The sequence below is a fragment of the Photinus pyralis genome, unplaced genomic scaffold (assembly GCF_008802855.1).
Source record: "Photinus pyralis isolate 1611_PpyrPB1 unplaced genomic scaffold, Ppyr1.3 Ppyr1.4_LG2, whole genome shotgun sequence".
Classification (NCBI taxonomy): domain Eukaryota; kingdom Metazoa; phylum Arthropoda; class Insecta; order Coleoptera; family Lampyridae; genus Photinus; species Photinus pyralis.
Window position 1 is genome coordinate 40,544,162 of NW_022170403.1, and position 16,709 is coordinate 40,560,870.

The window sequence follows — 16,709 nt, forward strand, 5'->3', positions numbered from 1 at the left end:
AATCGGAGAAATTAAGGGAATTATAAATGATCATTTTGGTAAAAACATAGAGTAATCACTTGTGCCGTGAAATTATTGAAACAAAAATTTTACGCAAATACTAAATTCTAATTTAGGTACTTAAATTTTCCGGTTTCTCGAATTGAAAAATAATAAATGACGACATAAGCAGACGCAAAATTTTTCAAGGTACAAGAAACCTATTTGCAATTTGGCTCTAAATTAGTTTGGGGAGAAAATATTTCGTTATAAAGAAATTAGCATTGAAATCCCTCTATGGTGCGTAAGTAAACCGTTTCTACTCTCCGTATGCACGAATGTAATCCGTATCAAAAATATTAACTCTGCCTCCCTTAAGGCGCGTACAGACATGCAACAGAACATCGTAACGTACCTAACTCCGCTCTGCAACATTTTTGGTTGCAGGACGAAGTTACGGTGTGATTGGATTGCGAGGTGCAACAGAACACCGCTCTGTAACATTGGCGCGAAACATACCGTCCCATCAGTTTCTTAATTTTCTTGTTAAAGACCTGTCCCGGTTCCTTGACTTTATTTAATTTTAGCCTTTTCTCTTCGGAGTGCCGACAACAAACCATTAATTTTTTTCTTGCAGTCATCAGTCGCGATTTTGACCTCTTGCGCAATTTCTACCCATGCGTCGTTTTTTTTAAATTGTATTATAATTAAAGGTGTGTTTAGTGTATCCCACAAAATCTCTTTTTTTCTGTACACTCCATGTTCAACTGCAATACGCACGAAAGTGAATTGACAATTTAAATAGGAAACGTAAAAACGTTCGCAAAGTGGTACGAACATGCATATACCACGCGCAACATGAACGCGTAACATCCCTTTGATGCGACGATGAAATACCGACAACGGATGGGACGCCCAAATGTTACGATGTTACACCGTTACGCTGTTGCGTCCAAATTTGTTACGCACCGGTGTTACGTTACGATGTTCTGTTGCATGTCTGTACGCGCCTTTACAGGACGGCGCTCATCAGGTAAGGTCACATGCATCTGTCGGTGTCGCTGTCCCTAGTGATTATACTATACAATAAGTACCTACGCCGCATATTCATAACTAAGTGACACGACGTTACGCCGCTGTTCGCTGGTATAATTTTATTTGTGATGTGCGCAGTCCCCGATCCCGCCAGAATAGCGATATCTGCACCAATCCAACTCGACTTTTATAAATAGGCAACGACAACAGAAAGGAAGTCATTTAAATTTGTTTAGTTTTGCCGGCGTAGTAACAGCTGTGAAATATCGTTTTGTTAACTGTAAATTTAGAGGTAAGTGAAATATTTTGATTATTTCAGAATCTTCTTTATGAATTTGTTTTATTATTAAAAGTAGTTACGTACTATGATTAGATTAGAGACCGCAAGTTCAGCCTACGAGTCCTATGACCTTTTTTTTAAAAAACACATTTGGCGGTGTACGGTATACCCATAGATTAAAAAAACTAATCTACTTAAACAAATCCGTTAATTTTTGCGAATCATAGCTTTGAAATCTCACACTTAACTAAATATTTTTCCTGTTTCCGTAATATTCACTGGTCATATCTCGGGGTCATATCTAGTTTATAATCTGCTATGTTATGTTAGGAAATTTTCCTGTGGGAAATAGGTATTTGTGACATTCGCGACAATAAATAATATTGGGAACAATTATGACCAAATCATGCATTGTCGTTCAGATTTCACTTCCTTTTTGAGTAACTACCTGTCTACTCTCTTGAAATAGTAGTTGAAAGTGTGGGTAATTAGTTTCACTTTTAACTTTGACCTACTCTTAATTCCCTTATTCATTGCATTAGCTTTTTGTCGGTGTACCCAACCCCCACCATGTATTAGAAACGTAAATATTTTCAACTACAAAAAGAAGCGTTACATGTTATCCACGTGTTTATTCGGTATGATATGAATTGCCTATACCAGGCTGATTCAAATTCGAGGTCCACTCGGAAACTCGAAACTGTAAGAGAGAGGTATAGTTTTTGGCAAAGTTGCGTAGGTATTTTGATGCTTAAAAAATGCAGTTTTGATCTTTTGAAACTTAAAAAATTCCGACTACTTTGGGAGATATCCGGAAAAAAACGGTTTGTCTGTTCTCTCATTTCCGGCTAAACGGCTGAACCCAGGGGCGGATTGGGTACTTACGGGCCAGGTGGAATTGCATAGGTTACGGGCCATTTTTTTTGCTTGATTTTAAAGTATTCCTTTCTCGAAAATCAATTAGAATATAGTTTTTTTTAATGGCAGCTGATAAGAGAAACGTGTTAATAATTTATTAATAGTGCAAGAAACTAAATACAGCACATACCTACTTATAAATAGGGCTAGGATTTTAATGACGTTAAAAATCAGCGAAAATGAAAAATAAAAAATGCAATTGTGACTTAAAAATTTCGCAAAAATGACATAAAAATTTAAAAAGATGACATTTTAAATAACAAATAAATTTATTGATGAAACTGAATAAGACCACAAAATTATGTTAAGAAGGGTAGTGATTAGGTAAGATAAGACAGGAATTTGAGTGATGGTTCATTTCCACCCTCTGCCGGTCAGTCGTAGAATACCGTAAAATATCAAAAAATTAGCGCTATTCCTGAAAAATGCTAAACATTCAAAGTAAACACACAAAAATGCTAAAAACACCGTAAAAATGAGCAAAAATTGACCCATTGCTCAAAAATGGCAAAGAATGCAAAAAAATTCACCAACAAGTTGCTGTCATTTGATTCAATTTATCCTGAAACACGTTTATATATAACAGAGCAATGTCTCAGACTTTCAGAAAAAAAGATACAAAATCATCAAAATTCTAGCCCTACTTATAAATTTCCAACGGGCCATTATAACCTACAGGCCAGGTGGCAACCGCCCCCGCCCCAGTCCGCCCCTGGCTGAACCGATTAGAACATAAAAGACATAAAAGGTAAGGTAGGAAGAGCTGAAAAGCTTTTGGGAAGAATCGCGTATGTGCACATGTGCGAGTGGTACCTGTGCTAGCTCTAGACATTTTTTCTATGTGTTTAGATGATTCATTGATGATGCCGAATGATCTGTGAGATTGTTCAATATTCATTTGCATTGGATTTTTGATGATGGGCATTACCTAGATTTTGGGAAAAGCTGCTTTTACTTACCCAATGAAAATGGTTCGTACTATTAAATACTTAATTTATGTTTGATGGCAGAAACATACATTATAATGCACATTTTCTATCTGTAGAAATCAAGCGGCGTGGCGCAAGTTATCTTTTCGTGTTCTCGAGGTAAACTTTTGTCGTTTTTCCAAGATAACTTATCTATAAATGAAGTTGAACAATTTCCAAAGTTGGTATAAGCACAGATTTAAACACTTCTGTGGTATAAGTTCGTAAAGTTAATGTCTAACCAATAATGCCAGCAAAATTTGTTTCTTTTTTTCTTTTTCAAAATATGGCAACCTAAAATATCCTTCAATGTAGGCAAATACTCACCTCTTACATTGACCAAAAAAGGCTCGATAACAAAGCTCGCGAGGATTTCACACACGTGAGGCGCAGGTTTTAGTCTTGTGCCTTCTTTAGCCAAAAGTACCATTTCTGGATGACAGTCTGAGTGTCAAGTAGCGTGCGTTTGAAATGATGGCGATATAACTGGATAAAGATTAGTTCAGTGCAGTATGTTAGCTCTCCTTTAGTTCAAAGAGACTGACAGGTGGAATTGGTAGATTGAAGTTCTTCACGAGATCCGAATCACTAGGGAGAGCAAAGTAACTGTTGAGGCTTGAGAAATCTGTATCAACGTACTGTGTAGGTCATTTCAAGCAATTACCTACATTCGTTAATTTATACCTTTCTGATCCTTTAAAAAAATAAAATTTAAATCTATTGATTTTAAAAAAATAAAAACGGTTGATTAAGTGCGAATATCTCGAGAAGGAAATCTCGAAGTAGCGTGCTCGCAAAGGGCGATAGAAACATCTGCGCGAGACGTACATTGGTGGGCCAAATGTAGCATTGGAAGATGTCACGTCGACGTCCACTTTTGCGGTTAGGCAGAATTTTGCGGAAATATTCCAAAAAGCCTTTGTCTACGTTTGCCTCTCTATCACTATTCGCTAATCGCTGGCTACATCAGTGGCGGATTTAGGAGTTGGTCTAGGGAGGAGCGCATATAATTTTTAATGTGAATATATTAACATTTATACGTATAAAAATAGAACATTAATTTTTTAGCATAATACATAATATATTGAACAAATAACTAATTATTCATAAACTAAGAAAAGAACAAACCAGAAAATGTCTAAATGACAAAGTCGAGCTTTCTTTTTCTCGGTGCAAATAATTTTTTCCACTTTCCACGAAATTTGTCCAAGGTGTTCTTACACGATTAGGGCATTGTGTACAGGTACACCATCTTGTTGAAACCAACAGTTTCCAACTTTTGCTTTCTTTTGTGTGTCGGACATCGTTTTATTCGTAAGAAAAAATGCTACTCAACATAGTAGGTATCTACTTTTTTACGGGGCATATAAAAAAATAAAGTTGATAATGATTTCTCCGAAATGAAACGTCTCAACGTCCCTTGTAAAACTCAATAAGTGACAATGAGAAAATGTTTTTTTTTGTATCTGCTGAAATATCAGAAAAAATAAAAACGAAATCAACAAATTTCTTGTCTCTAATTTGACTATCTTCATATCTTCTATGGTTTCCGAAAACCCCATGATGACCGCCTGCGTAACTACCACTCCTGTCTAGGAGGGGGCGCGCGTCCCCTGCGCCCCCTCTTTAAATCCGCGCTTGCTGGCCAGAGGAAGATATGCATTGCATAAGAGTGAGAAAATTACTTTGGAAACAATTCAATATATTGATTACCTACTCTTGCGAGTTTGAGACTGTTCGTTGATAGTTAGAAAGATCTGACAAAAATTGTGCACAACTTAAGTGTACTTGTACAATACGAATGTGTTATCCTCGGTGTAATCTTAGTTTCAAATTATCTACCAAATATATAAAATAGGCGAGACAATAGGTAAGTAAACGTTTTATCCGAAATTCCTATACGGAATGTGCCACAATGCCACATACACTACTATTTAGGCATTGTGCTCTACGTTTCTTGTATAGTAACTATTGCTTATTATCATCAAGTTCAAATGTATTTACTTATCAGCAGGCTTATCAGTCATTTGATAAAGCGCCGGGTCACTCAGCAAATTACTTGCACTTTTTAATCAAACAGCCTGTCATTTTAATTGATTTATATGTCGTTCACCCCCTCCCACCCCTCCTGTGTGGGGTTTTTCCTTAAACCATATATGTATAGTACAATGATTGCTATTAGCCCTATGCTTTAAATACAAAATGGGTGGTCACGGATAGAGGGCACTGTAGTATTAAAGTCACTAGATTTAGTGACTTTAGAGGGTATGTGAATCTCAGGGTACACTAAAGGCGTGTAAACACCACTCGGATCACGTAAAGAGTAGCTTTTCTTGTAATCGCGTAGTACGGGAAGCTATTATCTTTTATACGTCCACAAATAAGAATAGGTTTACTTTTTTGGCACGACTAATTAATTGGCGCTTGATAATTTATAGGTTGACAGTCTCATATCGTATCTAATCGGACAACATCGGACAGACTCGTTTACCCTGAAACTCACATACATAGGCGATGTCCTTGACCATGTTTTAGTTTCAATTAGCAGTACATGTACTATATGGTCTAAGGTTTTTTCGCACTATCTTGTGGAGTAACATTGCATGTCACACGTTTTGACCTGTGAGAATTATTTGGTTTTATTACAATAGTGTCTACACCTTACACTTAGACCTACATTGAGTAATTTAACGCTTAGCCTAGAGTTAGACTATGAAAGAAAGGGGACGGATAATATCCTATGCAATGCTGCGCGTTAAGACAAATTTTCGTGTGGCGGCCATATTCTTGGTGCACAAAAACTGTTTACCTTTTGTTTATTACATCAGCATTTCTTTACCAGTGGCGTACCTCCATTGTATTTGAAAAGATTCAATAAATGTATAACGTATCGGTTTGTTTGTCATGTCATGTCGTGCAGAAAAATAAAGATTGTGTACAATTTCTACTTGTTTGAATTGTGTTTCCAATATGTACCTACGGTTGCTGCTTTTAACCTTACGCCAGTGTACTGTATAGGCGGCCATATTTTGGATCATGGTATATGTTTTGGATGCACAAACAAATCTCTTTACGATCATTATGATCGCTCCTCTCTCTTTCCTTCTTTAAGCTAAGGTCTATACTGTTAAAAGTACTTAACATTTTCTTCAAATCTAGAAAATTAGTTCTGCGCATGCGCTCACTTTTATTTTATTCGGTTTGGAAATAAGTATTTTTAATTCTGATCGATATTGATTATTGTTGTGCATTTTAAATAATAGCCGGTATATATAGAAACTGGTAATATGTCAATTTCAATAAATTTCAGTCATTTAAAGAAAGCAGACACTTTTATTACCAAATTTTTTTCCAGTATAGGATTCGCTACATATAACCAAAGAGTAACCATAATAAGAGATTCAACGGCATAGAGAATAGTGTTGCATATGTATTGTGTGTTGCCTAACAAATTTTACTGCTTTTTCTCAATTTATTGGCGTACGCTACGCCTTAGGGGCTATTTCAAGGCAACTACTTGGTTAGACGTTTATAAATATTGCAGAAATCCCAGCGTTGCCAAATGTTTAGTGTTTGCTTGTACTTATTTAGGTATCTATTATTCCTTGAAATGTATGATGTTTAGAGATATGTTATTCCATTCTACGCTTATGCCACAATTTATTAAGGTCCGAACGCTTGTTGGTTTGATTCATAGGTGCGAAGATATGTTCTTCGTGTAACAATAAGCCGTTTTTTGAGCGGTAAATAATTATACGATCAAACGAACTTACCTGTGAAGTTCGATCGTAATTATATGAGACATCCAATCCGAAGACATTAGTTAGAATACTATGTAGTTCGTCCTTCTCGAACTCAATCACGAGTGTTTAAAGAAAGGTATATAGGAGCAAAACAGGCCCAATCCTAGGTCCGCCACTGGCACGCAGCTCGCCAGCGCCTACCCGAACTTAGGTACTTCATTTGTTTATAGATTAAATACTGAAAAACCTAGGGTCTGGGTGGGAAGGGTGTAATGTCTTCGGATTGGATGTCTCATATAATTACGATCGAACTTCACAGGTAAGTTCGTTTGATCGTATAATTATATTTCGCCATCCAATCCGAAGACATTAGTTAGAATACTATGTAGCTGTTTAAAGATGACAGGTTTTTCAGGATATGTGAGAAAGAACTCTGCTTTCCGAACTGAACTGGTTTAATAATTTTAGAACTACGTTGACCTAGCTAGAACTAAGTACAGTATTAGCAAACAGGTTGGCTTCCGAAAACGGTCTTTTGTAGAAATTACAAAAAGTTTTGGACTTCGCCGTCCATCCTGCCGTTTGACGAATAGTCTCCACTGGCACTCCTAATTGGAAGGCTTTCGATGTTGCAGCATGGCGGGTAGAGTGTGCTTTGAAGATTTTGGTATTCACACCAGCCTGTTCCAACGTGTCCTTCACCCACCTACTTAGTGTCTGCTTACTCGCTATCCGATGAGGTTTCTTGTATGTAATAAAGAGGAAATCAGTGTTTGACGTGCGTAGTTGTTTAGTCGCTGCCAAGTACTCCTTTAATGTTGTGGCTACGCAAAGATTAGGAGTCTCAGTGAAGTATGGAAGTTGTAGACAGGGTTGCTTTCTTCCCGGGCCAGAAGTTTTAATTTTGTCTTCTATTAATATTTGAAACCCAGTCCTTGACTCAATGATGTTGGGTAGCCGAATTAGGGAAAACGTCTGCATTCGGTGAGCCGTTGAAAGAGCCAGAAGTGTGACTAGCTTCTCGGAGAGCGCTTGCAAGGTGGGCGTAGAACGTTTTTCCAGGAAACTTAACACTATGTGAGGGTCCCAAACCACATCGTATCGAGGTTTTTGCGGTCGCAGCTTCGATATTCCCTTCAGGAAACGACTAACAACTGGGTGGCCAGCTAAATCGGTGGACAAGATTAGAGATAGGGCCGAACGATGCGAGTTGAAAGTTCCATAGCTCTGATTGCCTGTATCGTAGAGATACTGCAGGAATTCCATCACATGTGCAGGTGTGCCGTCAAAGGGAGAGATGCCTTTTTTGGCGCAGTAGGGCCACCAGAGCTTGAACGTCCCTCCATATTGTTGGATGGTTGCTTCCGATAAGGAGTGCAAAATTGTTTCTACTACATTTTTTGGCAGCTCCTTTCGTGTAAACGCTTCCCTGATAACCTGGCCGCCAGTAGAGAAAGGTTGTTCGCCAAAGGGTGGGGTTGCTTGCTGTAAGGATGAAATAACAAATCATTACTAGGATGAAAAACGATTGGCTCTTGGGCCAATAAGTTAGAAAAGAGTGGGAACCAGGCTTGATTTTCCCACCTTGGGACAATTACAATTCCTTCAGCCTTGTCGTCGATTATCTTTTGCAATACTCTTAAGATCAAGGCGAATGGAGGGAAAGCATAGAAGGCCAGATTACTCCATTGAATAGTGAAGCTATCAACCTTGACGGCATCAGGGTCCCTTTGCCAGGAAACATAAATAGGGCATTTGTGATTGTTTTTGGACGCGAACAAATCTATCTCTGGTAACCCGAAGCGTTTGGTCACCACCTTAAACGCCCTGTTGCTTAAGCTCCATTCGGTTTCGGGTGTTAGGCTCCTGGATTCTCTGTCGGCTATCCAATTGTCCGAAGAGCTGATATAGGACACGTGCAGCCAAAGGTTTCGCTCCTCACACCATTCCCAAATCCTCTTTGTGAGATCAAAAAGCGCTGAATGGTGAATGCTCCCCATTTTATTAATATAAGATAACGCAGTAGTATTATCGCATCTTAATAAGATGTTGCTGTTGGAGCAGGACGAAGCAAAACCTTTAAGTGCAAAGAAAATTGCTAAAAGCTCTAGGTAATTGATATGATGTAGTCTGTCTTCAGGAGTCCACCACCCACGAATTCTACTCTCTCCGCAGCAAGCACCCCAACCAGTAAGCGAGGCGTCTGAAAAAACCTCCAGCACAAATTGATCCTTCCTAATGTCATTAAAAGCAGCGTCAATTGAAGTAAGCCACCAAATAAGGTCTCGCTGTAAGTCTACGTGCAGTGACATTGACGCAGAGTACCTCCCTTCACTCACCTGGAGGGCCAAATGTTTGTGCCGTTCGAAAATTTTGGTACGTAACCACCCGTATTTGACTCCCGGGCAGACCGACACCAGATAGCCAATAAAACCTGCCCAATCGCGAATTTTACAGCGTTTCAAAGACAAGAATTTACTGGTCCACTTCTTTATTTTTTCTTTCTTTTCTATTGGCAGAAAAATTGTGAGTTGCTCCGAATCGAGCATAAAGCCCAGGAATTTGATGGTCTTGTTAGGGATTAACCGGCTTTTTTGTAAGTTAATGGAAAATCCCAGAGACTGCAAAAAATCGACTGCTACCTTAGTATTACGGAGGCAGCCATCGTAGGAAGAATTCAATAGTAAGATATCGTCCAGGTAGCACACGCACAAAATATTATGAGATCGCAGCCATTGTGTTACCGGGCGCATGAGTTTAGTGAAAACATAGGGCGCGGGAGATAACCCAAATGGCAGACAGGTGAACTCGTATAACTGCCGATCAAACTCAAATCTTACAAATTTCCTAGAATTTGGGTGGATTCGTATATGGAAGTAGGCGTCCTTAATATCGATGGATGTAAACCAGCAGTCTTTTTTGATGAGTCTCAAAGCAGTTCTAATGTCCTCCATTTTAAAATGGGGAGACTCTAGGAAAGTATTAAGATACTTTAAATTCAAAATGAAACGTTTCCCGCCATCGGGTTTATCCGCTAGGAAGATATTGGAAACACACTGTCCCGGGTGAGACTCGCACCTCACTATTGCTTTGGACTTTAGTAGAGACTTGATTGCATCAAACATATCTAAATTCTGGGCTGTCCAAACTTTAGGTAAGTGCCCGATGCAAAAACTTGGTGGGGTGGCGAAAGGTAGTTCATAGCCTTCTATCCACTGGAGTAAAATAGGGTTTGTCGTTATTTTGCGCCAGTTAACCAGGAAATGATGGAGTCTGCCCGCAATAGGACTTACCTGAATTAGCGTTTGTAACTCTTTAGATGGGGTTTGTGCCCTCGGGATGACCTCGTCACACCTCTGTGACGGGTCGGGCCGAAGCGGTTTAAAGGACGGCCATCTCTTTCAGTAGCGAAGGCTCTTGAATCCCGTCTTCGAAAACTTTCGCTCCGTCCCCCTCTGGCTGTTGAAAATCTTGTCCCGGTACTCGCTTTTAGCTCCTTCCCTGCAGTCTGTATAGATTTTGCGTCCCGTACGCACTCAGAGACGTTGGCGCCAAAGAGAAGCTCCCCTGGCTTGGTCTTTTCTAGAGCTTCTTTTATATTGTTATTGAGCGTTGGTACTATCAATTTGCGCCTGGTATCGGAGATAACAAAAAGCGAATTTACCAAAATACGACTAGCATCACCCAAAGGCATTAAAATGGCATCTCGAAGGTCCTTAGCAATTGAGCTGTCCTGTAAAAGTAACGACATCGCTCTACCCATGGCAGTCAGAGCGGTAGCAGTTCTGCTATGAATCTCCTTGTAGGAGTTGTCCCGAGCTGATCTGTCGTTCGCTAGAACCGAAAGGATCTCGGGGTTCAACACAGGAGGAGCAAGTAGTGAACAGTTTCCCGGGATGCTATATTGTTCACTCAGCTTTTGAAGGGTTTCTAATGAGACACCGTTCTGTAAAATATGGGTCCAACGGGACGCAATTGCCTCGTGTAAGTTAGCAGCCTGTGTTGACTTGACCGGGCCGTCGTTCCCCAGGACATCAGCAAACTCGTCTATATCTAAAGGGATATTCTCTAAAGAGAGAATATTCTCGTCCACCAACGGTTCGGTAATGGCATCATCCCGAATGACCAATGGTGGCTCCGGAGAAGCACTTGGCCTCGGACTGAAGGTGACCTGCAAGTCCGGGGAATCCCTGTGGCTTAAAGAAACCCGAGGGGACCGATCGCGCCTTGAGGAAGGTGACGGTGTGGTGCTTAAAGAAGCATGGGGCGAACTGGTATGCCTGGTGTACCTACTACCACTTGAAAAAAGGTTTGAATTACGTGTATCGCCGCAACCGTTTCTTGGGGAATGATCCCGGTTAGAACGAGATCGAGAGCAATGGCCGCTCGAGCTTGCACCGCTACTGTTATAATGGCGGGGTAAATTCTCCTTGTTCGAAACTAACAAACTCTCTAACCTACGTAAACGGTCACGTAATTCTCTTTTCGAGACACTTCTGCTCCTAGAACGGTGTTTTCTTGATTTTCCCATTTCTAAAATAGAGATAATTATAATCCAATATTAATAACCAACACAACGTGAGCACGAGAAAACGAAGAATGAAGTACCTAAGTTCGGGTAGGCGCTGGCGAGCTGCGTGCCAGTGGCGGACCTAGGATTGGGCCTGTTTTGCTCCTATATACCTTTCTTTAAACACTCGTGATTGAGTTCGAGAAGGACGAACTACATAGTATTCTAACTAATGTCTTCGGATTGGATGGCGAAATATAATAGATTTTTTAGTGTGTATTGTGTATTCCCAGTAAGCGCGAGTAATAAGCTCGCTTTGATTACGTCTCTGCCCTTTGTACACACTGTTCGTCGCCCTACCGTCGACGGACGTATGGAAAAGTCGACCGAACTAGATCGTTTAGTTACAGGAAGTAGTCTACGAACGATATTTACTTCCGACTTGCGCGGAAATAAACGAACATTTTTTTTTAATTTGTTGTCTACTTTAATTTGACTGTAGTAGACGATCTAAAAAGGATGGATAATAACAAATTTAATTTATATTTTTACAATTGTACCTGTTATTGGTTATTAAATTAAATAATAATTACTGTCTATTCAATAGACGCCAACTAAACAGGAAAATACCAATGTAATTAACAATAGGTACTGAATCGTTGCTGATTTCTTTTATACTTAAGCAATGTTTTCTAATTATATCATGTCCACATTTTATACAGCCAATAAGAAAGAAAATTAAATGTGACAACCGCGCAAATATTTTAAGCCGAAATTCTATAAAGAATTCTGTAAATTTTCAATACGCGCCAATATTTAAAGAGGTTCTGAGTTCTGGCCACCTCTACGCGAGGGCCCGCTTTTGGAATCCTAGCGGGCGAGTTCTTATAGCCAACACGCGTTTATACCATTGCGCTGTATCTCTTATTATGGGTACTCTTTGATATAACCAAAGAGGGGTACTCTTTGATATAACTATAATGTACTAATATACTATAATTTATTTAAGATTATAAAGAAAATGGAACCAAGAAAGTTTTATCGTAGAAAACCAAAACCTACACTCGAATAATTTTGTGTCGGGCTTCAAAACCGATAATTAATTTCTTGGATTAAACTTACTTACATCTTTGTTATTGTGTTATTAATGTGGTATTTCATTTCAGATTAAAAATGCCGATTGATTGTTATTACTTACCTGCAAGCGCCCCATGCCGCGCGGTGTTGCTTACTGCAAAAGCTATTGGAGTTGAGCTTAACCTAAAACGGATAGACCTGATGAAGGGGGAGCATTTAACTCCTGAATTTTTGAAGGTAAGTATTTGTTATGAATGGATGTTATTTAATTCCCTAATAGGCTTATATATGGGTGGGGTGGTTCATTCAACTAAATCATTTCAAAATAATCTAAATGACATCATTATGAAAAATTTTCCTGTGGGCCAAAATGTGTAGAGAATCAGGTACCTACCTACATAACTTTTATATTGGACACATTGTTTTATTCAACGGATGGTTAAACATAAATAAGATAATAAAATAATGTGAAAATGACCAAACACAAGCGATTTGACCAGAACCAGAATAAATTATTGAACGGTCGATATGTATCATTTTGTCTTGTCTTTTATTGTTTTATATGGATGAAACACCAATGCCTACCAAACCATTGATAAAAAAGGAATTGCGGTTTAACGGAATGTTTGTACCGCTTAGTACCAACAAGTTAAGATAATGAGTAGTCTTGAACTTTCACCATGTTATTACATAATAGGTTATTGCACCTAATATGCGGCTTTGCAAGAGCGCCAAAATGATAGGCTCGAATGAATTCAAACGCTTAATAACAGAGAAAGAAGTAAATAACTGAAACTTATAAATAAACCCGTTAATCATCGCTTCGACTGTAATATACATTTCAATATTATTTTGTTCTATTGTATAGGATCTACCTACGTGCTTACACATCGCATGCAATGAGAAAAAGTGTAATAACTAGGTTTAATTCTCCAAGGAATTCATAAGGTCAATCATTTCATTAATTATTAGGAAGGTATCTTTCCGAGATCACACTGTCCAACTGGTCAATAAAAACGTGACAAGAGGGTGTCGTGTAGGAACTAGGAATATATAAAAGCAACAATACAAACATTAGTTTTTATGTGCCTAAAGCTTCGTACACATAAGCATTGATTATATACTTATAATCAATGACATAAGCCTATGAACGTTCCAAAGTATTTCTGCTTCAAAAAGCGTATCAGCGTTGAGTGAAGAAATTCCTTCACTCAACGGTGTCAGCTCAGTAAGTACCTACCTATGGTTCTTTTGCGCTCTTCAATATTAATGGTAATTAATTGGTATAGTTAAATATTCTGTGGGGGTGGGTATCCTTTAGATTCTTTGTTGTGGGACACATTATGTTTCATCAAGCGTGCTTTACCAGTATTACGACCCGCTCCGACGTTAGTAGACATTAAATATCTAACTTAACTTGTAGTTTCAATGTAATTTCTACTCCATCATGCAAGATAGCAATAACGCAGACAATATCAAAGATTTCGTAAGTGGGAAAACTATTGTAGGTAAATTCCTGCCACAAAATACCAATTTATTATAAAGTACTTTTTAGTAGCGCGATTTCCTATTTTCTAAAAAATTATGTATGTTGCAAAGTCATGCTTACTTTTACGTAATACTTGTTAAACACTTCAACCTTGATTCTTGAGCATTACATCATTATGCTTTTAATTAAATGATTGGTGTCCCTACACCATTACTTCCTCTTAACATTAAGCTTAAATTCATTAAGTTTTTTTTACAAAACTTCTTACTGTATCAGATTTTAAATTAAAAACACCATTTCTGAAATATAGACGGAGCATTTTGCAATCTCCTTTTTTTATTACCTACCTACTAAAATCCCCCAAAATTGTAGGGTATCCATTATTTCCTGAACATAAGACTACATAAGAAACTTTTGATCGTAAAGGTAATGTGCCACTCTATGAGAAGTATATGGATACCTGGAGCTTTGTAAATAAAAAAAAAATATTTTAGACATTTAGAGCACCCGTTATTATTATTATTTAAGTACCCACTTATCATCTACAGCTATCACTACAGTTATTATAATTTGCAATTTATGTTTTTATCTTGATTATAGATTAATCCACAACACACTGTTCCTACGATCGTCGACAATGGGTTCGCCTTATGCGAAAGTCGAGCCATTATGACCTACTTGGTTTCCAAATATGGAAAGGATGATTCCTTATATCCGAAAGATCCACAAGTAAGGGCAACAATTGATCAAAGACTTTACTTCGATGTATCAACCTTGTACACTCGTTTTGGAGAATATTACGTGAGTATAAATACACCCTTTCACTTGGTGTAAACCTGCTTTCATTTGTAGTATCCAGTTATCTTTGCTGGAAAATCCTTCGATCCTGCCATGCTGAGCAAACTTCAAGACGCTGTTAAATTTTTGGATGTGTTTCTGGAAGGTCACGAATATGCGATTGGTGATAAGTTGACACTTGCGGATCTTAGCCTGGTGACAACAGTTTCGACACTTCACGCCATGGAATTTGATTTGTCAGGCTGTAAGAATGTATTACGCTGGTATGAAAAGGTTAAAGCCACTGTGCCAGGGTATGAGGAAATTGATGGAAAGAATGCGGTTGCCTTCAAGCAATGGGCAGATACCTTGATAAAGAAGTAACTTTGCTGCAAGTAAATACTTGTATTAGCTACAACATTTTATCGCACATTAAATACATGTTTCCTAATTATACATAACTTATTATTTTGTACTTAAGGTACTTATAAATAAAACAATATTGATTGTATTATTTTAATTAGTTATGTATGGAACATTTTGCCCTGGAAACTGAAATTTGCCGATTTCGTTATTATTTTTTTCTGAAGTTTTAAAAAATAGCTTCTTATTGGCACGATTTGAGCTCTACAAAACACTGTTGAAAGATTTTCAATTCAACGTTTCGTTACGGAGAAATCATCATCAACTTTATTTTTTTATATGGCCTGTGAAAAAAGTGCATACTGTATTGAGTAGCATTTTTATACGAATTCAACGATGCACGGCACAAAAAAAAACAAAAGGTTGGAAACTGTAGTGATTTCAACAGGATGGTGCGGTGATCGTTTGTGAATACCTATGGGAGAAATTTCCTGGAAAATGGAAAGTATGTTCGTAAGGTATTCTCGCACAATTAGGGCGTTATGGTCGGATGAACCATCCTGTTGAAACCAACAGTTTCCAACTTTTGTTTCTTTTTTGTGTGCCATGTATCGTATTTGTAATAAAAAATGCTACTCAATACAGTGTGTCCTTTTTTTATAGGCCATAAACCAAATCGGCAAATTTCAGTAATAGAATGGATACGAAACGGAGTCAAGTCGATATGGAAACGGAAGGGCGCGCGACTGAATGTCTTACGCACGTATCACCCTTTCACAATAATTTACGGAATGTTATGGAACGGATATGGTATGGAAACGTAATGTATAGTACTCGTATAGTGACGCTGTAGTCAATTTGTATTTCAATGTTATTGCAATTGGTTAGACTACCAACAATACACATTTCTAGGTGATGTACTCCTTGCGTTGTCTGTCCGTCCGTCCGTTAGCACGATAACGAATGGACCATTGAAATTTTGGATTCTTTATCAAATTTGTAGATCGGAGTTCGTGAATTGGCAATGTAGACCAAAAACTAAAGTAGGCCCTTTTGACATTTCCGTTAGTTATTCACCGAATTGCATGAAATTCAATATGCGCATAGCTTTAGCCATACAAAACACATTCACATTCCAAAAGTTGAGCCTAATCAATCAGCATTCACAGTGCCCTTTGCGCATCTCGGCCATTTACAGACCAAAATTGCAAACTTTCTTAATTATGAAGGAATTTAAATGAAATTTGATACATAGCCACTTGGAATAAAAGCAAATTTAACGTCAGTTTCAAAATTTGGTTTTGCGCATGCGCAGTGCCAACTTCTTATTTATGGAGGCATTTAAATGAAATTTGATACATAGCCACTTGGAATAAAAGCAAATGTAGCGCCATTTTCCAAATTTGGTTTTGTGTAGGATGTGCCAACTTTCTTATTTATAGAAGCAATTAAATGAAATTTCATAAATACACTTTAAATAAAAGCAAAGCCATGCGGTATAATAAAAAAGCAAAACTAACATCAGGTTTAAAATTGGTTTTGCACGTCATGCTATAGCCATACCCAGGAG

The 16,709-nt window shown here is 38.1% G+C and overlaps 3 protein-coding genes across 3 annotated transcripts; 1 reads left to right on the forward strand and 2 right to left on the reverse strand.

Moving 5' to 3' along the window:
* Positions 1-1,064: 1,064 nt before the first annotated feature.
* Positions 1,065-15,230, forward strand: LOC116163152 (glutathione S-transferase 1-like). Its single transcript, XM_031477000.1, has 4 exons — positions 1,065-1,306; positions 12,600-12,747; positions 14,600-14,800; positions 14,852-15,230. The coding sequence occupies exons 2-4, from the start codon at positions 12,607-12,609 to the stop codon at positions 15,158-15,160; spliced, it is 651 nt and encodes a 216-aa protein (XP_031332860.1). The 5' UTR covers positions 1,065-1,306; positions 12,600-12,606; the 3' UTR covers positions 15,161-15,230.
* LOC116163151 lies at positions 7,361-11,526 on the reverse strand. The gene is made up of 2 exons (XM_031476999.1): positions 10,217-11,526; positions 7,361-8,408 (listed from the first exon to the last, which is right to left on the reverse strand). Exon 1 carries the CDS (start codon positions 11,452-11,454, stop codon positions 10,222-10,224), a length of 1,233 nt encoding a protein of 410 aa, XP_031332859.1. The 5' UTR covers positions 11,455-11,526; the 3' UTR covers positions 7,361-8,408; positions 10,217-10,221.
* LOC116164009 lies at positions 7,468-10,048 on the reverse strand. Its single transcript, XM_031478136.1, has 5 exons — positions 9,263-10,048; positions 9,079-9,211; positions 8,522-9,000; positions 7,649-8,408; positions 7,468-7,604 (listed from the first exon to the last, which is right to left on the reverse strand). The coding sequence occupies exons 1-5, from the start codon at positions 10,046-10,048 to the stop codon at positions 7,468-7,470; spliced, it is 2,295 nt and encodes a 764-aa protein (XP_031333996.1).
* Positions 15,231-16,709: the final 1,479 nt, after the last annotated feature.

Bases quoted from the DNA above. Each gene is read 5' to 3' on its own strand.
- LOC116163152 (XM_031477000.1), top strand. From the start codon at position 12,607: ATGCCGATTGATTGTTATTACTTACCTGCAAGCGCCCCATGCCGCGCG. The intron at 12,748-14,599 runs GTAAGTATTTGT...TCTTGATTATAG, and splicing joins TAACTCCTGAATTTTTGAAG to ATTAATCCACAACACACTGT. The intron at 14,801-14,851 runs GTGAGTATAAAT...TTTCATTTGTAG, and splicing joins CTCGTTTTGGAGAATATTAC to TATCCAGTTATCTTTGCTGG.
- LOC116163151 (XM_031476999.1), bottom strand. From the start codon at position 11,454: ATGGGAAAATCAAGAAAACACCGTTCTAGGAGCAGAAGTGTCTCGAAA.
- LOC116164009 (XM_031478136.1), bottom strand. From the start codon at position 10,048: ATGTTTGATGCAATCAAGTCTCTACTAAAGTCCAAAGCAATAGTGAGG. The intron at 8,409-8,521 runs GTAATTGTCCCA...TCATCCTTACAG, and splicing joins ACGACAAGGCTGAAGGAATT to CAAGCAACCCCACCCTTTGG. The intron at 7,605-7,648 runs GTAAGCAGACAC...ACGTTGGAACAG, and splicing joins GAAACCTCATCGGATAGCGA to GCTGGTGTGAATACCAAAAT.